The following is a 25385-nucleotide window of genomic DNA, read 5'->3' as shown; positions in this document are numbered from 1 at the left end:
TCAGATTCAGTGACGCTCTGTCCACGTACCGACATTATGATGTCACAGTCCAGAGCCCGGATTCTGGGGCATGCAGTGACGCTCTGTCCACGTACCGACATTATGATGTCACAGTCCAGAGCCCGGATTCTGGGGCACGCAGGCAAGTTCCTTACGTGCCTCGGTGGCTCCATCCGTGAAGGGGGGTAGAGGGAGCGTCTCCCTCGGGGGTCGTTCGGATGAGACACAGGACTGTGTGTCCAGTGCCGAAGCGGGGCCAGTCCGTGGTGAGTGCCGCGTAGAGCCCTCGCCGCTTGTATTGATCTGTTGAGAGTTTATCTATTCACGCTGCGGACGGAAGGCAGTCAGGTCCCCGTGTCTTGTTGGGAGGGCCTCGCCGAGACCCCCGGCTTCCCGCTGCGGGGCGGCAGGTGGCTCCCGGGCAGCTGGCCGTCAGTCCCCGCGCCCGGCCCGTGTCCAGGCGCGCTCTGTAACATGTAGAGATGCTTCCCGCCCAGGGACACCGTGCTTCCCGGGGCAGCCCTACATCCACCCTCCTGCCCCCCAGCCTTCTCACCGAAGAGAGGACCCACACTTGCCGGTTCAGAGGTGGGGCCACGGGGACTGCGGAGAGGAGGGGGGGCGGGCGGGGTGGCCGCTGACCCTGCCACGCCCACTGCGCAGGATGAACAGGGACAGCCTGCTCACCCCCCCCCCCCCCCCCCGGCCGCATTAGGGCTCCAGGCTCAAGCTTCATTGATTTTGCCGGAAGGGGTGTGGGTGCCGCAAACACTCAACAGTAATTGTGCTGTTGAAGCGAGCGGGCCTCGGGCTCACGCTGTGTGGCTGGTCGCTGCCCGGGCTGCCCGCGGGGGGCTGCTGGCCACACCTCCCCCCACGGGCCCTTGGCCCCCCTTGTGCAGCCCGGAGGAGCACCTCAGCCCTGGGAGAGATGGGAGGTGCTTCAGGGAAACAAAGTCAGAGCCTACCCGTGCAGTGGCGGGAGTTAGCGGGACCTGGTACGTTCCCCGCTCCGTTTAGCCCAGAACACGGCCGTGAGGAAAAGCTGCCACCCTGTCCTGCAATCGGCACCACCAAAGGGACGGTCGGGGTAACGGGCATGGTGTCCAGATGGAGTCTGGTCACCCTGGAGGCCAGTCGCCCACTGGGCCGATTTGTTTTGTAAGCAGAACGGTTAACGGAGCCCTGGAGCCCGGTGATTCAGGCTCTTTACCCTCCCAGCTTCTGCCTTCCGGGTGTTTTTTTTTTTTAAACTTTTATAGTCTTACAAATGCCAGAGAGAGAGGCAGCACCCAGTACCGCTGACATTATCCTCTAGAATCTTCAATAACGTTGGATTTACATTCGCAAGAGCGGCTAACCCCCGGGTGCTTATGGAAAGGCTGGCTGTCCACCGAAGCCGCTGGGTGCTGGGCGTGGCTGGGGAGCTGAGCCATTTCCAAAGTGCTGGGGGGAGGCCCCCAAAATGATGTCTTTGCCCAGAGTTGCGTTATATAAACTTCACACAGAGAACAGTGAAGATGTGAGCAGTGCTTAAAGTTTCATACATCCCCTCAGATCTCTGGAAGCTTCTGAAGCCTGAGACATCACTGCGGAGAACAGAAAATCCGGAGCTCAGAACAGACACCAGAAGGGCTGGGAAACAGGACTCCAGAGATGGCTGTGGCCTGTGGAGCCCTTAGGACTTTAGACTCCGCCCTCGAGCCACCAGGGTGCAGAGCTGTGGTCCCATCCCAGCGTGAATTTGATCCCATTTTGTGGGTGTTGTTTGGAAGGCTGAGCCCTAAGCAGCAGAGGAGGGAGATGGCCTCTGTGCCCCCCCCCCCAACCTGGCAAAGCCAGCCCAGAAAATTCCAAGGAGCCGGGGTCCAGAGAGGAGCTTCCCCTAGCAGAGGAGTGAGTAGGGAAGTGTAGGAGCAGTGAATTCCCTGCCCCCGCAAATACTTCTGGAAGCGGTGTCGGGTGGCCCGGGGCTGAGCAGGTGAAGGAGGTGGGCATCAGCCTCGGGGCGCTGCGTGGACACGTGGGCAGGTAGTATGAAGGTCGGTGGGAGGTAGGGGGAGGCGCTGAGAAGCGACAGGTGGGTGGGGAGAGGGCTTTCTTGGAGTCAGAATCAGACTTGCCCCCCAGGTGCTGCCTGTGTTAGAGCCCTAATCAGTGTCGCCAGTGCTAACGCCGTGGCCCTGAACGAGCCTGGAGGGCTGTGGCTGGGCGCGCTGGCTCCCACGGGCTCCTGTCCTGAAGGTGTAGACGCGTCACAGGCCACCCCACACCCTGCGCCCCACCTCTTGCCCGGAGCACCCTGTTTCTTCCAGCTAGCTTCCTGGCCTGCAGCTTCCCCCCCAGGGCTTCCCCTGAAGCCCGGGGCCTCCCCAGGGATGGGGACCCTGGGTCTCCTGGGTGTTGGTGCGGGAGCAGCCGAGGCCGCAGGCTGGATGCAGAGCCCCCGCCCCCCCCCCCCCCCGGTGTGGGTTTCTGATTCGGCCTCAGCCCCTGCAGTGAGCCCTCTGTGCGTCCTCCAGAGGGATCCAGGAGCAGGCAGCTTGAGAGGACGCCCTGGAGCGAGGCGGGTCCAGGCAGCAAACGGACCCCTCCTAAGGGCCAGGCTCTCCTTCTGGAAGAAGGAGTCGGGGAGCTGGCGGCTTTCACGCAGCTGCTGGGAGCCCCAGGCATCAAACTAACGGTGAGCCGCGTGCGGGCCTTCGGAGACACGGCCCCCGGCTGAGGTTCCATCGCGGTGACAGGCCACCCCAGAGTCCCATGGTGTTGAGCAGAAACCCTGACCTTTGCAGGGATGTGTGGCATCCACCCAGGAGGCACGGGGCGTTTCAGCCTGGCGGGTGGAGGCCAGCCTCTGAAGGACAAGAAGCAGGGCCGGGGGGCCACTCCGGCCACCTCGGCGGCAGGCACGCAGCCCGCTGGGACCAGCGCGAGGCCCCTGCCGCCCACACCCAGAGACACTTGTTTTCTGGCAGGAAAACCATCCTCGACTTTTCTAACGAAATCTCAAGGTCATGAGAAGGAAAGGGAAAAGAGGAGACCCCGGACGCAGGAAGGAGGGACTCCTCCCCCGTGCAGGTGAGGGCTTCTGGATCCCTCCGCTCCGGGTGGCCACCCAGCTGCCCACTTTCTCCCACGTCTCCGATTTCCACGCCCTTGGCCTCGGCTCACCAGGGTGGCTGGGTGAGGGCGTCTGGCCCCGCCTGCCCGCGCTGTCCCCTCCCCGTGCCGCTGCCCGCGTCGTCCTCAGCTCGTGACTGATGCCGGATGAGCTGTCCCCATCTTAACCTCCAGTCCTTCTGGGAGTATTACAGTTATTTCAAAGAGGATTTAAAGTTATATTTGGAGGAGCGTCATGAAAGAAAACTTTGAATAAAAACATGCCCTTGCCTCCGTTTGCCTGCCTTCCGCGCTGGCAACAGAGTGGCCTTGTAGAGGGAGCGGTGTGGCGCAGGACGGTCCCCATGGCGTCACTAGCGGGAGGGAGCGGGGTTTGCCCGAGGCCGGGCCCCCGGAAGGTGGACGGGAGGACGGAAAAATGTGACCCGCTTCTCCGGGTCGTCCTGGGCTGTCTCTGCTCACGGAAGCTGTGGGTTCCAGGTTCCATGCGAGTTCGGGCCATCGTGTGTCTCGAGACGGCCAGAGGTGGTGAGTGATTTCCGGGGTTCCGTGAAAATACTTGGATAAGGAGAGAATGAAGGTGCGCGGATTCCTCTCGAGAGAAGTCGCGGTCCCCTGTGTGATGCCCGGGAAGGAGGCTGGAGCAGGAAGGGGCATGAGCCTTCCGCCTGGACGGGTTCTCCTCAAAGGGCTGCAGGACCCGGATCCCCAGGGTTGCGCCCCGCTCCTGACCTCAGAGCCAACACCTGCCATTCGGCCAAGGCCTCTGGGACACCGTGCAGGACCCGCTTCCCGCGAACAGCCCCTCCGCCCGCGCACTTCTGCCCCCCCCCCCGCCCCGATTTCGTTCCTGCTGGGACAGACGATGGAAGTGATGCCGCTCACTTTCCAAGGTGCCGGAGCTCGGGTCTCCCTGGGGAGGGTTTTCCTGACTCCCAGGCTAGGTCTGGTTGCCACGGGGCTTCCCCACGTCTTTTCACCCTGCCCCGCCACCCCCTCACCCCTCCTGGATGCGGCTGCGGGCTGCAGGCTGGGGGTCTCCCGTGGGTGGCCCTCCTCACGGCCCCTCCCCCCGGGCACGAAGGAGCCCGGGGCCCAGGACGGTCTCGCTGGTCGCACTCAGCCTCCTGATACAGCCGAGCCCAACAGAGCCCTGGGGGACAAGGGTGCAGGTCGGGCAGGAGAGCCAGGCAGGGGCCCAGTGAGGGGACACGGGACGGTCGGGCACCCTTGAATGGGACCCAAGAAGTAAAGCAATTGTCCACCGGAGAGACACCTTCAGAAATGTCCCCACACAAAACAGTCCTTGGAAGGGGACTCCACCCCCACACATTTCTTACCCGTTCGGCTGTCTGCTCTTGGCATTTTCCGTCCCCTGTGGTCCATTATTTATCACGGCGGAGACTGGCCTCAGACACCAGAAGTAGAAAACGAAACAGAGCAAGCCGGAGAGTGACACGAGGGGTGAATGGATCGGCCATGACAAATGGGTTCGGCGCGGAGGGGGCCGTGGGCCCTCGCAGACACAGGCGCAGGGAGAGGGGCCCTGATATCCTGCCGAGCCCAGGCCCGGAGCCCGAGCTGGAGGGCTGTTTAGACGGTCTGGGCGGCCGTGTCCTGCTGATGAACATTGTCAACCGGGACAGGAGATCCCATGGATCCCCAGGCTGCTCTTGTCCGGCCTCCCCGCCCAGGCCCACATCGGCCCCTCCAGGAGGGGAGGGGCGGGGGGACAAGGTGATGGGTCCCCTCTCTGGAATCCGTCCCCCCCGGCCCCTCCTGGGGTTTGCCCCCAGTCATATCCGCACTCCGTGCCTCACACAGCCTCAAGGATTCCTATTCTTTGCAAAGAGAGTCCAGTCTTAGAACGGAGGCCAAGGACACAACGGCTCCTGGGACGACACCAGCGCATTCCCACTGTCAGCGTCACTGAAAACAGCACCAATTTATTCTCTCGCGGTTCTGGAGGCCAGAGTCCAGGATCAGCACCACGGGACCTCCATCAAGGTGCTGGCAGAGCTCCCCTCCCCCCTCCCCGCCCCCGGAGGCTCTAGAGGGAAGCATTCTTTGCTGCTTCCTACTTCGGGGGGCTGTCAGCACACTTTGGCTCGTGGCCACACACTCCAGCACCTTCCGAACTCTCTGTCTTCACATCACTCCTCCTCCTGTGTCACCTCTCCCTCTCTGCGGCCTCGCCATTCGGGGGATTCCCGTACGGCCCATCCAGAGAATCCGGGCTAATCTCTTCCCAGGATCCTCAATCTTACCGCGTCTGCTGAGGCTTTGCCTCGGAGGGCGGAGAAGGACACCACAGGGCTCTTAGCCGCCCAGTGGTACGTGTTTCCGGCCTCGGATTAAACCACAGGCCCTTGTCTCCAAGGCTCCTCACGTAACGGCTGTTCCCCAAAGCCGGCGGGATCATCGGTCTGGAGGGCGGACGGGGCGCAGTGGGGCGGTCGCGCCTTCCCTGCACCTGAGGCCCGGTGCATCGTGCTCCTTGTGGCCTCCCGTCCCTCAAGGCCGGCCCTCCTTCACAGATGGGTCACATCTGCCTTTATTTGTGCGGGTGATGACGTCACTGCCTCCCCTGCCTGCCGGCTGCCCGCACACTCCAAGCAGGGTCCTACATTTCTGTCTACTCTACTCCCACACCAAATTTTGCTGTTCATTTTGACGGAGTTAACTCATGCCGTGCTGAGCAAACGTGCCTCCAGACCCGTTCACTTAACGGACGAGAGGGCCCCCCGTGCGTGCACGGGAGCCGAGAGGAGATGCCTGGTGGGCCGTTGGCCGTGCGCCCGCCCCCCGGCCCCCTCCGCCACCGTGCCCCCGCTTGCTTATCCGGCAGCCCTGTGATCAGCAGACTGCAGTTTGCATCTGGCACAGACAGGCGTGTAGCGGTAGGATCCTGACCCTCGGATGCCACACCTGTGCCACGGGGATAGTCCCATGCCCGGCACACATCCGTCTCGCGCCCACAGCGTAGCAGGGATTTGCAAGCATTTTACAAGGGCGGCCAGCGTCTCGACTTCCCCGTGTTGCAGAGGAGGACAGCGTGCCCACCAACCCCAGGGCGCGTCAGAGGCAGAGCTGGGGCTGAACCAGGTAAGGCTGGCTTCAGGTTCCGCGCGCCACAGCACAGACCTCAGGGAAAGGTCTACCCATGGGGTGCGAGGGTCACTCCAGCCCTCGGGCTCGGTGCGGCGACTGCCCCGTGGGGGCCTCCCGGCACCTCGAGGCAGGTGGAGCTGTATTACCCCCACTGTGAGGATGAGAGGGCCCTGCAGGGGCAGGGAGGGTGGCGTTTGGGGGATCCCCCTTGTGTTTGCTCCCAGCTAGCCCTCCCACGATTCCGGGAGACTTTGTGCCGCGTCCGAGGGCGGTCATCAGTGGTTCCGGTGTCCTTCGTCACCCTGAGCCGTCGTGTCCTCACCCCTCCCCGCCGACCGTCACCCCTCTGCCGGACACTCACGCACGCCCTTCCCCTCCATCGCCGCTCCCTCGCTGTGTGACTCTGGAAAAGTTCCTGACGCTCTCTGAGCCTTCCTATCTACAAAACGGGAAGAAGGATGCCCACCCTCAAGCGTACTTTAAGGATCAAAGGTCACGAGCGTTCTTCACCCAATCACGCAGGGAAAGGAAAGGGGACCGTGTCTCACACACTCACACACGTGTTTGTTTTCAGTTCGGGATCCAAAGCTGGCCCACACATTGTATTTGTTTGCGGTCTCCCTAAGCCTCTCCCTATCCGCGTGTTTCGTGCCCTTTGCGTTCCTTGCCATTTATTTGGAGATGAACGCTTGCTACTTCTGATCCTTAAAGACACGGACACGGATACAGACCCGGATACAGACCCAGATATAGAAATACAGATGCACCTGTAGCTATGACGCCCCGAAGGATGATGAGGCAGACTGTTGTTAGTTTTCTTTCCATGTGAATATCGCCCCGTGGCTGTCTTGAACCGTAAGAAAGGATCCCGTAGGTTAGGGATCCACACTGACGTGCATACAGATGAAGCCATATGTCTACACTGGGTTTTCAGTCACCCCGCGGGGGAGATGTCGGGGTGCAGATGACTCGGGCTGGGCCTGTGCTGGTGGCCGTGGGGGTCGGGGGCCGCGGTGGGGCCCCGCTGTCGTGCACGCTCGAGCGTTTCCAGAGCACAAAACTTCTCTTCTGTAGAGGAATGGATGTAATGAGTCTGACACATACTTATAAATGGTAGTTTCTGCTGTTACTTTATATTCTCTTCAAACGCAGTGACCAGAAAAATACCTCCTCACTTGGAAAGGGAAAGGAGGCCTGATAGAGAGTTTATTTTAGCGGATTGCCTGACAGTTAACTGTAATCCGCTCTGTGGCACCATCCTTACGGGTCCAAAAACAAGCTCACGTTCACATGACTGTAAAATTTGTAATTAGAGGTGAATTGCAGACAGATTGCAGACAGAGATAGATGGAGAGAGAGGTAGACGGCCCACACGCTTCCTCGGCGACACGTGTTTATTTCTTGAGTATTTAAAAACATAAAATGTGGGATTGTGGTCTTGGTCTCTTTTTAGCCTGTTCTCTATATTAAACACTTGTAATTCTTGGGCACTAAAAAGCCGGTGGAAATTCGTCTTTTAATTCCCTCAAAGGTAGAAAAGTTGGGAGTCCAGGGATGGGCCGTGATTTGGCCGCTTTATGGGCTGTGCCGGTTGAGCTCTAACTCCTGGAGCTGGGGCATGAGATCCGGGAGGCAGACTGAAATACCCTGGTTTGCTTTGAAGGCAGACAAAGCCTTATAAAAGCTTCTAGAAGCGGATGTAAACCTGAGTAGGTTCTAGGAACTACAGAAAATAAGTCACAGTTTGATAGACGAAAGATAAGGAATTTGAATTGGTTTCTTTTCCTCTGGGAGAGGAGCCTAAGTCAATATGGCACCAGAAGTACCGATAATTGAAAACAAGGCAAATGGAGGACGTATACGCCATTATGGGCAAGTGACAGTGGCAGAGGCCAAGAGACCACTCCTGCTTCCCGTGCAGACCGCCCCTAGAGGTCTGCGTTCAGGAACAGCACGCGGCACTGGGTTCAGAGCCAGGCGGGCCCAAGTTTGCATTTGGGACCACGCCGGCCAGGCCAGCTTCTTCTCTCTCTGTGGCTCGGAGCCCTCATCTGTGACAGGGCTGATGATGATGTCCCAGGGTCACTGGGCTCAGATTCTGGCTCGTGATCCTGTCAGGTCGTGGTGACGGCGGTGGCGGCGAAGATGTGATGACAGAGGTCAAGGTGGAGGTGATGGCGGAGGTGACAGCCGCGGTGACGATGGTGGCTCTGGCATCATCAGGGGTGTGACACAAGCCAGCGGATGCAAATTTCAGCCCCAGCTCGTTTGCACAGGCCAACGCTTGGGCGCCAGTGCTCCTGGATCTGATGGGCAGATCCTGTGCCCGGTGGGAGGCAAAGGACCACCCACAATTCTGCCCTCGGGGACCTCATCTTCCGAAGACTTTCTTCCATGTTTAACGAAGACAAAACGAACCCGGACCAGGATGAGGTCACGCTGATCCCTGAGCCCAGCAAAGTTTTCTCAACTCCTGCTTGGTGATTCGGCGAACTAATCCATACACGTCTGCGTCGATCTGACCCCAGTTTTCGTTGCGCTTTGGATGTAGTTGAATGTGGTTAATGAGCAGTACAAGGATACCAGAGCGATGGAACCTGCTCTGTGACAGCTTTCCCAAGATAACACGTCCTTTCGTGCCACACTCTGCTGAAACACCCAGGAACGCCGACACGTCGAGGTCGAAGCTGTGTGCCCTTGCTGCCTCTTGCTTGTGAAAATGGCCTTTCACAAGGGGTCAAGGAGGAGCCTCCCCAGCCCCAGCCCCAGGGAAGGGTTTCAAAGGGCCCCTCCTGTAATCACAGCGGCCACATAACTCAGCACTTAGTGCACACCAAGCTCTCTGTGTGTCATGATGAAGCTTCCTGACATCCCAGAGGCACAGGAAAACTACTTTCCTCACTCTGCGGGAGAGTCAGAGCCTCAGAGCGGTGAAGAAATCTGCCCTGGGTTGAGCCGGTAAGAGGAGAGGCTGGAAGTGAACTCACGTCTGTGGCTCCTCCCTGCTCACCCCTCCGCCCTGCATGTGCCTGGAGCAGTGCACAACACCAGCGTCCAGCCAGGGGTAATCCAAGGGATGTGAGACAGCTAAAATGGCCCACGCTCCAAGCAAACCAGGACCTGCCAGTTCAGACCAAGCCAGCTGAGATCAGCCGCTCACCCAGCTGACTTACTCGTGGCCAGACCCACTTACTCTGCCCTGATGGCCAAAGAGTTAGTGCTGTGATTTGCACAGTGCTAGCAACCCATCTGGTCCCCCCACATACACACACAAAATTTTACACGCAATCCTAATATGTGAACCTTATATAAAGTTAAGTGACGTGTTAGTACCCATTTGTCCTGTAAGTTCACATCTATAGCACGCAGTAAAGAATGAATGGGAACAGAGGGGGTCCCTGCGTGAGCACTGGGGTTAGAATCGGGAGCTCGGGGCGGCATCCACTGGCTAACGGCCTCAGCGTCAGTTAACGTCACTGGCCCCAGATTTACTGGCCCCCAAGACACTCCCTGAGGAGCGCACCCTGGCCCACACTGTCCTGCGGACGTGAGCAGGGCTGTGTGGCCCCGTGACTCGGGGGCCAGGACTCGGCCTTAGGACAGCGGTCAGGGGCGGCCTGGTGGGGGCCAACCCAGCGGACCTGACCCCAAAGATAATGTGTCCCCCCCTCAGATCGTTGATACTTAGGTTATTACAGCCGAGGGTTTGCTTTGTAATTACATCTAAAGGAGTTTGAGGCGACCTACTGGAAGGAAGGAAATCTGAATCAGGGGTTGCCAAGACCCCGTCCTGCGCCCCCGTGCCCCAGGGCGGCTCTGGTCAACCAGAATGCGCCCTTCAGAAGTCAGCCGCTTCCCCGCCTGAGCCGGTCTCGGCGCATCTGCTGGTCTGGACTCTGCAGGGCCCCTGAGCCTGCTCATTGCAGCTTCCTCAGCAGGAGGCCCTGGGCCTCCACACCCTTCCTGGTCCCTGGTCAGCAGGGCCCTGAAGATGCATGGGTCTGAGGGGCGTTCCAGTAAGGTCTGGAGCCTAGGAATTCTTTAACAGGGAGTCCCAGCCCGTGGGGGAGCACCTGGCTGCGTCTCCAGCACTCAGAGCACCTGCTGGGGACGGGAGCACCCTCCGGCCTCCCCCTTCCGTTTCCCCAACTCGGGTTCCCTCCGGGTCCCAGTGCCCCGTGGGGTCCCTCCAGGCCCCATTTTTCTTTCTCACCTCATTCTGCCCCAGGAGACACCTGGCCTCGTTCTCTGCCCTGGATTCTTGCTCTGCCCTCCCCCCAATGCCTTCTCTGGGTCCCCCCACCCCCCGCCGGCTCTGCACCCTTCCCCCCATGTTCCCCTGGTGCCTCCCTCTCACGCTGGTTCCCACACTCCTTGCTGAGCACTATTTAAATTCTGGGTTTTGTCCTCTGGTTAATTTCCTCATCTGCTTGGCGTAATGCCAAAGAATATTCTTTCCGAATAAAAAATGGTAAAGGCCGTTATTTGTCTCCTAAGAATTCTATGTAAATGCAGTACAGCACGTGCTCTGGGGGGGGGGAGGGGGGAATGTTCATAAAGTACTTCTGTTATCGGTTACTAACCTCAGCTTCCAGATCTAGATAACTCTTGCTTGTGAAAGCCCTGCAGTCACTGTAGAATATTTGGAAAACGCAGAGCATATAAAAAGAAAAGAACCCATCGTGCCACCAGACGTTTCGGGACCTCTCCCGAGGCTGTGTTCTCGTGTGTGTGTGCGTGTGTGGCTCTCTTTTGTTTACATAATTCTTTACCCTGATCATTTCACTCAGCATTATGTCAGCCGTACTTTCCGATAGAATGTGAAGTCGTCTTCAGAAACGTGATTTTAGTGCCAACATAATGTTCCGTCCTGGAGACTAGCTCAAATGGAGTCATTTCGTCGTTTATGTGCTATTTCTCCTAATCCCATTTCTCTGCAATAAATAACAGAAGAGCCTCCCTGGCCGTGGCTCTTTGCTTGCAAAGCGGCCGCGCAGGTCAGGGGTTTGGCTCGCCGTAGGCGTGAGCTCACTCGTGAAAAGGGCCCGAACGGTGTTAGAAGGGCACTTTATAAATGCTCTTATTATTACGTTCGCTGTTATTGTTTCACTAAGAGCGGTTCCTGGAAACGGCTTTCTGGGTCAGGGGGCACGCGTTTGCCAAACCACTTTCCGCCAGGGCCGTGTGGGTGCACATTCCGGACAGGGCGCCCCCTCGCGACCCCCGGCCAGAGCTACCGCACAAAACCTCTTGATAGGTAGACACACAGTTATAGCAGAGAACACAGAGAGGGGCACCTGGGTGGCTCAGCCCTTGGAGCATCTGACCCTTGGCTTTGGCTCAGGTCATGATCTCACGGTTCGTGGGTTCGAGCCCCGCACCGGGCTCTGTGCTGACGGTGCGGTGCCTGCTCGAGATTCTCTCTCTCCCTCTCTCTCTCTCTGCCCCTCCCCTGCTCCCTCTCTCTCTCTCTTTCTCAAAATAAAGAAATAAACTTAAAAAAAAAAAAAAAACAGAGGGAAACCCAGTTTCCCTCGTGGCAACTTCTTGCAAAATTATAGGAGTGTCACAACCAGGACGTGGACACTGAGTTGACCCAACACCTCACTCAGATTTTGCCCGCTTTATCGTGCTTGTTCGCATGTGTGTATTGAGTTGTATACGTGTTTGTCAAACGTACAGATTCTCATTGCCACCCCCTCGATCACCCCTTTTGAGACCCCACCCCCCCATCCTCCCCTCTCCTGCCACCACCCACCCAGTCCCTAACTCCTGGCTGACGCTAATCTGTTCTCCGTGTCTAAAGTTTTGTCATCTCCGGGGTGTCATCTGAATGGAATCACACGGTATGGAACCTTCGGGGATTGGCTTTTACTCACTTGGCACGAATCCCTCCGGATTCATCCGGTTGTTGTGCGGACCGATAATTTGTTTCTGTTTCTTGCTAAGCGGTGTTCCGTGGTGTGGACGGACCCCAGCGTGCTGGTGTTCACCCGTTGAAGGGCGCGTTCGTCGCTTCCAGATTTTGGCCGTCTACCACTGTTTCACCATTGTCAATTTGGTTATTTCCTCCTATTTTCTTGGAGGCCGATATGGCTATTTTTAGAAGTCCGTACCGTTGTTTTGGTGGAGTACAGATTTCTCATGTCAGCGGGACATTTATAATTAATGAACATCATCATCAATTACAAGAGTAAATACAAGTTAACACTGAGATTTAAAATGCCCCGGGGGGCTGAGATCAACAGCCAGTGTGAACAGAGCGAGGAGGAGGGGGGGGGAGGGGGGCCCCAGAAGTGAGCGTCCCGGAAGCATCCATCCAGTTCTGATTAACCAGAGGAGGCCACACGGAACATTCCCTGTGTGGAGAAGCAGAGCTCACCCGTTGCTCCGCAGGAAGGGGGACTTGGTGGAAGAGGAAAGTGTCTCCCCCCCCCCCATGCTGGGACCCCAGCAATGTGGTGTCTGTGGCTCAGTATCCTTATTTTATCCCCGTAAAATCCCTTGGGGGGCAACACTGCAGGAGAATCGTAATGAGGACAATTTTGCCTGCGATTCGTTACCCCCAAGTTCTAAGCAGCTCTGTGAGAACTGTTGCTAAGGCAATTGAGTAAAAAATTTCACAGGCGCCATACACGGGAACAGCAAGACAATGAACGTGATTGCATGTTTTACAACAGCCAACCCCGAAAGCACGACATATCTGACACTGAGAGTTTTTTGATGATTTTCAGGGGTTCCGGGGACGTTTTCCGTGACTTTGAAAGGCGACTAACGCCGTCTGGTTCGCCAGCTTCGTGAGACTGCCCGCGCCCCGATCGGGATGGTGGCCGGCCTCGCGGAGGAGATCCCCGGGGACGCTCAGCTCCCTCGGGAGGCCACCCCCGCCACCCCCACCCTGCCCGGTCCCCAGTCCCCTCCCGACATCCGCAGATTGAACTTTTCTTCTGCGATAGTGGCGGTCGCCGTCTTTCCCAGGCTGCAAAACTCAGCCCAAACCCACGCAGCCACTTGGTTATCCTACTTGTCCGGATGGGGAGCATTTCGTAATGCAAAACCACAGATATCTGCGCAGGAAACCCAGCTTCTAGTGGTCACTGACTTCGTGCCAGTCCACCCGAGAATGTGACAAGCCCAGCAAGAGTCGTTCTCAGTAGCTGCGGGGAAGCGCCTCGGCCGGGCCCCCGCCTCCCCGAGCGGGTGTGGGAGACCCGGAAGGACAGGGTGCGGGAGATCTGGAAGGACAGGGTGCAGGGCCTGGGGGACGCTGGGGTGCGGGACACCCGGAAGGGCGCGGCGCGGGGCCTGGGGGGCACCCCCAGGCCTGAGCCTTCGGCGGCCCTCCTACTCCTGCCCGAGCGCCCGACGGCTCCCAAGAGGGGGTCATTTCCTCGGAGACGGTGCCAGCCACAGCTGGCAGAGCAAGGCCCGTGGGCAGGAAGCCACAAGTCACGTGTGTGAAGGCCACGAAGACGCCGTCAGCCCGCTTCTGCGCACCTGCCCCCTCCGGAGCACAAGCGCCCACCCGCCCTGCGGCCCTCCCGGGGCAGCCGGGCTGGTTCTGGGCACCGGGACCGCGGGGCCCAGCCCGGGGCTGTGCACCCCCCCACATTTTGTAAAGGAGAGCGGATGGTGGACATTAAGACCAGCTTTCCTCAAACATTGCTTTGTGTGTGAATCGCACGTGAATTTGTCATGAGGCATGATACATCCTTCAACGGTCCCCGGTATCTGGCCAACATGGGATGCAGCACCCACCCCCCCCACCTCCCCTCCCCCGCCACGGGCATCTGGCATTTCCTGAGCCTCCGCCACCCGCTGGACCCGCCCCAGGCTCTGAGCACAGCAGAGCGAGACACGGACGGTGTGGCGGCCACGGCCACCTGTGATCAGGGCTGGGGTGGACGTGGAAGCGGGGGCTGGGCCTGCCTTGACACGGCCAGATGCGGAGCAGGGCTGGGAGCCCGGGGAGGGGTGGGGACGTGCGGGGACCGGGGCGCACACCAGCCACCGCCTTCCTCCGCTGGAGTAGGAGCTTCGTAAAGCCTGTGAGTCACAGCCTGGCCGCTGCCCGCACCATGCACACTGCTGCCGAGTTGAAGAATTGGCCACCAAAGGTGTCTCGCCAGGCCAGTCCCTCCATACTGTTGGGCGTAACACCACACCTCTCAGGTTCACAGAGCCAGGTGTGGTGACGCAGGAGTGGTCCGGGTGAGAGGTGACAGCCGGAAACGGGAGGGGGACACGAAGGAGCCCTGGCAGCTTGCCACTGGCCGAGGATGAGGAAGCCCAAACTGCCAGGCCCTCTGAGTAGGGGAAAGAACCTTCTGGAAAAGATCCAGGCGCCCCCCCCCATCTGTGGGTGAACGCCTCATCACCTCTGCTGGTCTCGCCGAAGCCTGGAGCCCCCACCGCACCCCGTCCCCGTGTCACTGCTGGCCCGCATCGTGTTTCCCAGTCAGTGCACCCGTCGAAATCCTGTTTCTGCTCCGGAACATCCCAAGCGGCTTATCACTGTCACTGGGGTCTCCTCTCCTCGAGAGATGCCCGCCCACATCCTCACCTCGCGCTTCCTGCCGGATACACAGCTTCATCGCTCCGTGGAAGGTCCTGGTTGCAAGCTCCCGGAGGGGATTTGGGAACAGCGCTGTCCTGCGCGTGGGTTTGCAGGCAGACCACACACAGAGTTGCCCTCCGGGAGCCGCGGTTCAGCCACGATCAAATCTTCACCCGCCTAGCGTTGTAGCGGGGAACTCGTTTGCCTGGAGCTGGTGCTGCGGCCCGGAGACCCCGTCCACGCCCCTGCCTTTGGCAGGCAAGCAGCGCAGTGTGTGGCTGGAAGCCGGGACCTCGAGGGGCCCTCCCCGCACGCTCCCTCCACGAGCCTCTGAAAGGGGAGTCCGGGGAGAGCGGGGAAAACACAGACCAGGGCCCTCCGTGAACAGAATCACATTCCGGGAAGAGGCCTCTGGACCCAGAATCAGAGAGAAGCCACACCCCGTCCTCTAGAACCGGCCCATCCTGTGTCTGTAACCCGCAGACCACCCAGACTCGGGTTTGGTGGCCGATGGCCACCCTCTCTGCAGCCACCAGCCCTGCTCCTCTAAGTACGTCGGTCGATGTGCTTTTGATACTTGGAAACAGAAGCGGGGTTATGTCAGTTCAAGAGGTTCAGCGTTCGCGGTGGACGGATGTGAGGAGGTGCGTACGGGCAGGTCCCGATCTGGGGCTGCGGGAAATGTGCTGGGCAGCTAGCGGGTGGAGATGCCCTGCGCTCTGACGGGTGTGCATTGGCCACTGCCGTCCCTGCGCCTTGAACCTGAGTCCCCACCTGTAAGGACAGGCCCGGAGGACGCCTGTCAGGAAGGAGCCCCGCTCAGCCAACCTGGCCAGAGCCCCGGGTCTCAGCCCTGGGCAGCCCGATAGGAATGGGTCAAGGCTGGTCCCAACTGTGAGCTGAGCCAGAAAGTCCAGTCAACCTGGGCTCCAGTGACACCTGCCTCTCTTCCTCGTCCTGACCGACTGTTGATCAGTGCCACAAAGCAGCAGGACCGTCCTGCTGTGAGCTTGGGGATCCCCCTCCCAACCCCTGCTTCTGTCTTTGCCTTTCTGGAGTCAAGCGTTGCTCCCTCCCCAAGAAACAGTGAAGCAGAGAACTGGGTTAGATGTTCCTTCTTCAAGCCCTGGAAGTCCCACAGGCTGTAAATTTGAAGTCCTACGAAAACAAAACTAAGTGCCGAACAAAATGGAGCGGGAGGTCATCCGGTGCGTTTGGCAACGCGGAGCCCCCGGGAGACCGGCACCCAGAAGTGCGGGATTCCAGAGCCACCAGGAACCGTGAGGTCCATGCGCAGTGGAGACGGCTGGCGTTGGGGTTGTGTGGAAACATGGTGTCCGAATGATGCCTTCAGCCACCCGCCCTCCCGTGTCGCTCCTCACGGACCCGAGAGCAGGTGCACCTGATGCGATCGGTGCCATCTGCAGAATGGCAAACCGAGGCTCCAAGGTTACCGTCTTCCCGGTGAGGGGTGGGGAGGGCGAGAGAGGAGCCGGTGGGCAGAGGGAGTAGCCGGTGGGGACAAGCCCTGCCCTGCCCTGCCCTGTCGCTGGAAGGAGGCTGGTGTGAATGCAGGCACCGAATGACACCCACGACCTGGGAGTCTAGGTGCTGCGGCCAGGTGTGTGCACGGGGCGGGGCGGCCCTGGACGCGTTCTGACCGCCACTGGCTGGCGGGGCCTGAGGGGGCCTCTTTGGCTTTGATCCCGGCATGGGGCTGGGCTTGTGGCCCCCTTGCCCCTCATCGGTTATGCGGCAGGAGGAAGGTTCTAGACACGGAAGCTCCCGCTGGCATCACGGGCCCCAGCTGAACAAGAAGATTAGCATCCAGCAGGCGAGAGATGGGTCCTCGTGTGTTTCTCGTGTCTCGCTCTAACATCACGGTGCTGCCAGTCAAACCGCGTGCAAGGGTCTACTTACGAGCGTCGGTCGCTGCCTCAAGCCGGACAGAAATACGAAATCTGTGTTTTTCTGCGGGCTTGTTCCCCGTACATCTCCCGTTTACAGTTCCTGTTTCCAGCACTCTTTCTTGGCTGCACAAAAGGGAAAGGATTTGCAGAATGATTCGGCGCGGGAACCAAAAGCCACGGGGCCCCCTGGCAAGGCTGCCCGGGGGGGGGGGGCAGTCTCCCAAGCCAAACAAGCGTCTCCCACAGCCAGGAGCACCTGACCTCGGCTGGGGAGCCTCTCCTGCCACCAGCGAAGAACCCCCGTCCCAGCCCTGCCACCATCAGGCACGTCCGTCGCTGTGCCCCAGCCTCTCACCTGCTCACGGCGTATTCGGTCAGGGGAAAGCCTGGCTCTCGCACACATGTAAGACGGCCCCACATCCAAGATGTCATTAGCTGAAGGTGGGGGGGGGGACTAAGAAGATGTCACAACCAGCACAAAAGGGAAATCCAAGGACCATACGCCTGTGTGCGGTTATCTTTTTTTTTTTAATGTTTATTTTTGAGGGAAGGACAGAGCGTGAGTTGGGGAGGGGCAGAGAGAGGGAGACCCAGAGTCGGAAGCAGGCTCCAGGCTATGAGCTGTCAGCACAGAGCCCGATGCGGGGCTCGAACTCACGAACCGTGAAGTCACAACCTGAGCCGGAGTCGGACGCTTAGACCACTGAGCCACCCAGGCGCCCCTTGCGTGCGGTAATCTTGAAGCAGAATCACAAGTGGACGCGGCGTGACCTTCCAGTGGAGACACCCAGCGTCATCTGTTTCGTTTACCCTGGATTTCCTTCCGGCCTCCTGGCCTGTTGTCAAAAATCACCTCGACGGGGGGTTATTCTGGGTCTGGAGCGAGGCTGGCCTCGCTCGGTGTGGCCGGGTAGCTTCCACGGGGCAGCAGGCGGGCCGGGGCGCCTCGTGAGCCTGCCTGACCTCATCTCAGCGGGAGACCCCATGCGTGCATTTTTTCAAGCTTCTGTTATTAGCTGTCCCGAGGCCGGGCGGGCGAGCAGGACAGTGTCTCTCTTCCAGCGGGCACAGGCAGCACTTAGATGCCGGTGAAGCCTCTGCGGACAAGCACAGGACACGCCCCCCCGGACCGCGTTCCCATCCACCGATTGTGGGCTGAGTGAGTCCGTGAAGCTGTCCGTGTTCCAGCTAGAAAGAGTCACGCTCTGAACGCTGTCTGAGCGAGGCCGTCAGAAGCCCGTCCCCGGGAGTCTGCCCCTTGGCGTGGAGGTAGTTTTCGTCCCGTTCTCTGGGGCTCCGAGGTGGCCCTTCCGGGCGGAATCACAGCCTGGCGTCTGGCTGATGCAGAGACACTGCATAGACGTGACTCTGCCCAGTTCTGCCCGTTCCCACAGAAGAGAAACTTGAAGCGCAGAGAAGCTTGCCCAGGGTCGGAGAGGTCAGAGGCAGCGCGTCAGCGTCCCCCAGGCGCCCCGGTTCCCACACTGTCACCCCAACCGCTGCAACAGGAAATCCCCACCCGCGGGCCGGCTGCGCTGGGCAGAGTCAGAGGAGCCCTCCCCGTCTCAACGGGCTGCGTTCATGCATCTTCGGGGTCGCTGCTGTCCACGCCCCTCCTCAGTCCAGCCTCCAGGAGCCCACGGCGGAAGCTGGCTTTCCAGAAGAAGCTAGAGAGAAAGAATCTCGGAGACCGCCCCTGCCTGTGAACGCTGCAGGCTGGCACAGGGCCCCGACCCGCCGTGCGGAGCCTCCGTGCACATGAGCCGCGTGAGCGGCGACCTCTATGAAGGTGTCGCGTCTGCCCTGACGACGACACGGGTGCCCCTTCTCCTGGTCTGAGGCAGCCCACCCAGCCCACCCAGGCCCCCGGGAGGGACCTTGCTGTGGTCAGGCAGGGAGGGAGGAGCGCGGGGCTCACGGCAGCCGGGAGACCCCCGGCTCCTAACCCGCAGTTCCCGGGGCCCAGCCCAGACCCTCTGCCCCAGAATCCTCGTGCCGGGTCCCAGACATCAGCATTCTTCCGCCCAACACACCCTTGGAGGAACATCTCGTCAGCAGGGCTAGGGGGAGAAGTGACTCTCCGTTCCCCTCTGCGAACGCCCTCGCCTGCCTCCTTTGTGCACCCCTGCCCTTCACCGGGGCCCGGAAGAAAGCCCCCAGTCAACCTCACAGAGGTTCAGAACGAGAACGTCAGAAGTGGTGTTGTGCCGGTGGGCGAATCGCCAGGACCCCAGACCCAGCCCTGCCGCCCCTGCCCGCTCACGGCACGGCCAGAAAAGCCGAGGCATAGACTGTGGCGCTCGGGCCTGCGCTAGGGTCACTGGGGATGCGCCGTCGTGAAAATGCGGGCCTGGCACACGTCAGATAAAGGCGAGGCTCCTCTCCAGGGGGCGGGGAGGCTTCGTAATGCAGCTAGCAGTGGGGGGAGGGGCATCCAGAAAGCAGGGGTGGTGCCGATCGGAGGGTCCGGGGAGGGGCGCCACGGCCTGGAGCGAAGCGGGGGCGGCCCCTGGCGAGGCCCCAGGCCGGAACACCCCCGCAGCCAGCTAGGATGCGGCCACACGGGCAGCCAGAGTCCCTGCTGCACAGGAGAGTGGCACGGCTGTGTCCGAGTCCCAAGGCTGGGAGCTGGGGCAGGACCAGGAGCGGGGACAGTGCAGGGGCCACTGCAGGTCGCCAGGCTGAGCCAGGGCAGCGGCCACCAGCGCGGGGCGGGCCACCAGCGCCGTGACTGCGGGTGCAGATAGGCCGGCGGGGAGAGGGCGCGCTGGCTGGGCCTCAGCGTGGCCAGGCCAGCAGCACACGGCGAGTGGCATTGGTCACAGAAAGGCGAGGTGCACGGGGGAGAGTATTCACTGAGTCCTGTAAAGAGAGACCCAGAGGGTCTTAGAAGAGAAAGTGGTGCTCTGGGCACCGGAAGATGCCCACCCATCCCAGAGCTGCTTCTCGCCACGCAGGGACAAGGGGAGGGACGGTCAGCCAGGGACAATGCGGAAGGAAAACGTCCAGTGGGTGGAGACGGGGGCTTTGCCGTGGACTGTCCACACCCCGTCAGCCACGGAGATTGGCCGCTCCTGGGGAGGGATTCAGAGCAGAGACTCACAGTCGGGACCCCTTGGACAGAAGACGCTGATGCAAACGTGTTGCCCCCCCATTCCCAGGGCGGGACCCCCCGGGCGCTGTGCACCTGCCTGCGTGCTACGTGTTTTGCTGTGGAGACCGCTGGTTGGCCGGTTCGCTTTGGCTTTTCCCGTGGTGATGCCCCCTTGGATTTAGTCCTACAGCCTCAGACCCCCGAAGTCCACAAGGGCAACCTTTTTTTTATTTAAGTTAATCACCTTTAACAAACTTTTTTCCATAACGGTCTCCAGGAGTCATTGGAGACTCCCCGCAATGCCGTGTCACGAAACCGAGGGGGTCAGCCTGTGCGTCAGACGTCACCGATGGTGACCGTCACCCGCAGATGTGCGCCACGGGTGAGAGCTTTACCTCTCGCGACATTTTCCAAGACACAAAAGAAAAACTGAAGTTTTCACAGTCCGCGTGGATGGGCTGAATGAAAACACATTCTTACAGCATTCTCGTGCCCACAGTTCTATTGTCTCTTTTTACGGTGAACCTGCAGGCTGGGCGGGAGGCAGGGCTGGAGGCACCCGACGTCGCCATGGAAACCGGCACGCCGCCCCGCCCGCCCGTCACCTCCCTGTTGCTTGTGTCTTACAGGTGGTTTTCAGCAAATACTGCAACTCCAGTGACATCATGGATCTGTTCTGCATTGCCACCGGCCTGCCTCGGTGAGTGATCCGGACGCCCCACTGCCGGCCAGGCCTCGCCAGGCCAGTGCACCTTGAGGGGAAGGCGCCTGGGAAGGAAGGGCGAGCCGCCAAGGCTGAGGACCACAGGTGCACCAGGGCCCGGTGGGCTCGGTTCACACGTGGGAGCCCTTTCGGATCCGTGAATGAGACCCCACGGGCCTGGGCCACGGCCTGTGTTCATGGAGGAAACCGCTGGGCAGAATTAGGCAGAAACCACCGTCTTCCGAGGGGTTTTTTTCCTTTTATTTATTTGCTTTCGAAGAAAGGCCAAGGGAGGGTGGTTGTGTTTTGGCTTTAACACAGGTGAGATTTTTCCATCTCGGGACGGGGTCTGGTGGCCACGGGGCAACGTTTGGGAAGACGCGTTGAGAGTAGTTGAAAAGGCCAGGGACCCCCTCCCAGAATCATCACAATTCCAGAAGAGCTATTTCCCCCAATCAACAGTCTGAGTGCAGTCTTTCTCCTGACTTTTTTTCTTTAATATTTATTTATTTTGGGGGAGAGCGCAAGCGGGAGAAGGGCAGAGAATGGGGGACACAGGATCCGAGGCGGGCTTTGCTCTGACAGTCTGACAGCAACGAGCCCAACGTGGGGCTCGGGCTCATGAACGGTGAGATCGTGACCTGAGCCGAAGTCGGACGCTCATCCGGCTGAGCCACCCAGGCGCCCCTCTCTCCTAACTTTCCGATTGTAAAGAGTGGTCAGGAGTGGCTGTGGCGTGGCCTCTCACTCCAGAGCTGTGGCCCCGGTCAAGGGCTGGGACGGAACACCAGGAGCGTCTCACAGACGGGAGGAAATTGCGTGCCTGGAATGACAACGAATGGCAGTTTTTAGCTGCAAAACTGGCCCACAGTCCCGGGCATCTTTCCCTGACCATTGTGCTGAACAATACACGTGTGTAATTCTTGAGGACAACCCGGGATCTGGGTATCACCCCCCACAACCCCGTGCACGCCACAGAAGGGCAGAGAAGCTTAAATAACATGGTCAAGGCCACACGGCTTAGGCGAGACCCCAAGGGCGAGAGGTCGGGGGAAGATTCAGCTCACCCACTCAAAACTGCTTCGTAGGAGAGCATGCCCCGCTTACACGGGCCCCCACAGGGCGGTCGGGGAGCAAACCGAACTCGTCGTTGGCCAACATAAACGCTCCTTGCTGTCTGGCTGCCGTCTCCTTGATCTCCCGACTCTGTAACTTAGACTTCCTCCCATTCCCATTTTAAATTACTTAAAAATGGGGGCACCTGGGTGGCTCAGTCGGTTAAGCAGCTGACTCTTGATTTTGGCTCAGGTCACGATCTCACGGTTTGTGCGACGGAGCCCCGTGTTGGGCTCTGCGCAGACAGTGCGGAGCCTGCTTGGGATTCTCTCTGTTCCTCCCCACCTTGTGCTCACTCTCTCTCTCTCTCTCAAAATAAAATAAACTTTAACAAAAATTATTTTAAGTTACTTAAAAAAGGACAAGGTAAACCCCACTTGGAATTACGCACGGCCGCTTGTGTGTTACAAACGCAAGTGTCGTGTCTGGGAGCCGGGCTGGCCCCGGGACCCCTGTTGCCCTTTTGCGCGTGGGGACGCTGACGCGGTGTATCTTCCAGGAACACAACCATCTCTCTGCTGACCGCGGATGACGCCATGGTGTCCATCGACCCCACCATGCCTGCCAATTCAGAACGGTAAGTGGCAGCTGGCCGGCCTCAGCAGCTCGGGGTTCTTGGGGTGTCTCTGACGCTTCTCTACACACGCGGGAGGGGCTCTAGGTTGTCCTTGCAATTTGCTGCTGTAGGAAAATCCGAATTTAAGCCAAAGATGGGGTAGGGGCGGGGGGGGGCGAGGGAGGCTTGTTCCTTTGCAGACCAGTCCCTCCCCAAGACAGTCACATTTGCAACAGTGCTCAGGAGGGCTCACTCTCAACAAGAGTCCTCTGAGGAGCCACGGATGGGGAAACTGAGGCACAGAAGGCAGGTGAGGAGCAGTGAAGCCAGGTCCTGGGGCCCTGCACTGACGGCCCCACTGTCTGCCTCCAGAAGGTTCCCTGACCACAGCCCCAGGGGTGTTGCATTCACACTGGAGCAAGATCTGGTGGTGGCCCGGTGCTGCCTGCCCAGACCAGTGTGCACAGGAGGCGGGGAGGGGGGGGGACCTGGGGGCCTGAGGAGCGGTTGCGGGAGACCTGGAAAGTGAAAGGGACATTTGCAAACATGAACATTCATAAAATCGGCCAAGCCTGCAGTATGGCGGGAAGAAAGACAAGGCCTCTGGGCAGGGGCCCCTCCCCTCCCTGAGCAGCCCCCTGGCCCAGCCACCTACCGAGTCCCCGGGGCCTCTGCTCTGTGTCTGCGGCTGGGCAAGGTGGGCGAGCAGGGTCCACAGGGGACGCCCCTCAAGACCCCCCCCACCGCCGCCCCTCTCCCACTCCTGCTTCCCACTGAACATCTGCTCCGAGGGACATTTGTCACTCTGGCCATTGGGCCGTCCCACCTGATGACTGAGCCCTGCCGGCCATTCCCAACCTGAAGGAGAAAGCATGCCCCAGGCGGGCCCCACTCGTGCCCCAGCAGCTGGAGGGCCCACGGTGCTTACTGAAAGTTGGAAACATTTGGGCTCCATGTGATGGGGTGGTCTGAGACCCTCACTGGAGGCCCCCAGAAGGATCCCCCCACCCAAGGTGTGTGCACACCTGAGCACCCAGAGGTGCCCCGGGCTGGGTGCCAGGTCCCCTAGGCCCTGCCCAGGGCGCAGACCCTTCCCCGCACAGCTTAAGGCTTCAGTGCAAGGAGTCGCACGAAGCCGCTGGGAGGCACAAAGTCCTCGACCATCCTCGTAGCCACACCGTCTCTCAGGCTCGGTGAGCCGTGGTGGGCGCTGTCCTTCTCCATGCACCCAGTTGCCTCCGCCAGGCCTCCCCTCCACCGTGCCCATCGGTCTTCCCAAATTCCGTCCGTCGGGAGCTTCTGCCCCACACCCTCAGGCTCCGATTGCCAGCCGCGGGCTCCCCAGAAAGAGCGGCGCGAACCTGCTCCCCAAAGACTCCAGCGTGAGTCCCATAAATCACGGCACACGCTCGGCCAGATCGTGCTTTAAGAGCTGAGTCTTGAGCGACCTGTCACCCCCGACGTCCACAGACTAAACTGACCTTGGGGTGGGGGGGAGACGTTCCACTCAAACCAGCACAAGCTGGTCTCTGAGCGAAACGGCATTTCTCCTCAACAGCGGTTTGTCCGTAGCTTGTCTGTCTGTACTTTGTGGCTTCCGAATGTCTGCTTTGTACTTTATTCTGCGCCAGTGGCTCTCGGCAGGGGAGGCGTTGTTCCCCTGGGGACACTGGGCAGTGTCTGGAGACACTGTGGCTGTCACAACTGGGGCGGTGGGCGGAGAGTAGGGCTGCTGCTACCCATCCCACTGTGTGCAGGATGGCCCTACCATGCTCAGGATGGTCCCACTGTGTGCAGGATGGTCCCACTGTGCAGGGGACAGTCCCACTGTGTGGATGGTCCCACTGCGCGCAGGATGGTCCCACTGTGCACAGGATGGTCCTAGTATGCACAGGACAGACCTACTGTGCGCAGGATGGCCCTACTATGCGCAGGGTGGCTTCCATGCAGAGACCCACTGCCTGAAACACCAGGGGAGTCGAACTTTAGAAGCCCGGGTTTCTGTGCTCTCTGGCATTTTCTTTCCAGAGCTACCCGTTCTGCTCACAGGTCACCAGCCCCCCACCCAGCTGCACAGGAGACTTCCCGTCCTCCCTCCCTTCCCTGCCCACCCCTCAGGTCCTCACGCTCTGGATCTGGGCTGGGGCCCCAGAATTTGCTGTTCTCTCGGCTCCCAGGTGGAGGTGGCGATGCTGGGTGGGTGCCACTTCCCAGGTCCCATCCCAGGGGCCCCCAGACCCCGCCTGCCCCAGGTCTCTCCAGGCCACTTGTCTAGTTGCCTGGGGGTCCAGTGCCACTAACCCAGTGACTTGCAGCCCTGCCGCCGATCAAAACCACCAGAGAGCATCGCAAAGGCCCTGAGGCCCAGACCCCGCTAGGACCCGCCCATTAAATGTGAATTTTTGAGGGATTTTTTCAGTCTCACCAGGTGATTCCAGTATACAGCCCTGGGGGAGAGCCACTGGTATAGAGTGTGGAAAACGTAAGAAACTGCCCTTGACTCCAGGTCGGTGGTCACCGGAAAGCCGTGTCCACCAGGCACAGGGCTTTCCTCTCTGGGAAAGTGCTGGAATCTTGTTTCTTCCCAGCAAACAGTGGCCAAGTAGGCCGTGCATGTGGTCAGGCTGTCTCTCCAGCGTCTTCCACTTCTGAAGACCTTCGCAGCCGCTCGTCGCCTGCTTGCTTCCCCAGCCTCAGACTCAGGAGCCATCTCACGGGACAGGGCTGGTGCTGGTGCTCCTGTAATTGTCAGCTTTCCAAGGTCTCTTCTCCAGATCCCGACTGGCCACCTGGCTACTGATGAGAAGCGGGGTCCCGGTGGCCCTCGGGCCGATACTTTTGGGCTCATTTCAAAGCAAATATCATAATCGTCTGAGTCTTCCTTCAAAATACGTTTCCCCTTCATGCCTTCTTTAGATGCTCCCAGCCAGCCTTTGCTTTGGACTGTCCTACCCCTCCTCCGGGCTTTGCGATGCACAGACGCCTGGTCTCTGCCTCCAGGTGCCCCTCAGCCGAGCCCCGTGCACCTTCCAGGACACTTGGCCCCAAACACAGCTTCATCGCAGTGCTCCCGGCACGGCCTGCTTCGGGGCCTGTTGGCCACAGGACATTGTCCAGATGCCTCCAGTGCAACCTCAGCCCCCTGTTGACTGGGGCCAGAGAATTTCTAGAGCTTAGCCATTCAAGCAGTGCAGGAACACCTGGCCCTCTAATGCGTA

The 25385-nt window shown here is 59.9% G+C and overlaps 1 protein-coding gene across 2 annotated transcripts in view; it reads left to right on the top strand.

Annotated features, from left to right (window-relative positions):
* Positions 1-25385, top strand: part of PDE9A (phosphodiesterase 9A) — an 89026-nt gene that overhangs the window by 7992 nt on the left and 55649 nt on the right. Inside the window, exons 1-3 of one of the 2 annotated variants that reach the window (XM_040483836.1) lie at positions 163-266; positions 20422-20492; positions 22111-22188. In XM_040483836.1, coding sequence (XP_040339770.1) covers positions 219-266; positions 20422-20492; positions 22111-22188 — 197 coding nt within the window. In that variant the 5' untranslated portion in view covers positions 163-218. Of the gene's footprint in view, positions 1-162; positions 267-20421; positions 20493-22110; positions 22189-25385 lie in introns of those variants that run through there. The other variant, XM_040483835.1, reaches the window with a different exon arrangement.

This window comes from Herpailurus yagouaroundi, unplaced genomic scaffold (genome assembly GCF_014898765.1).
Source record: "Herpailurus yagouaroundi ecotype Mexico unplaced genomic scaffold, PumYag 162, whole genome shotgun sequence".
NCBI classification, from domain to species: domain Eukaryota; kingdom Metazoa; phylum Chordata; class Mammalia; order Carnivora; family Felidae; genus Herpailurus; species Herpailurus yagouaroundi.
The sequence above is the reverse complement of the archived record's forward strand: the minus strand, read 5'-3'. Positions and strand labels throughout refer to the sequence as shown.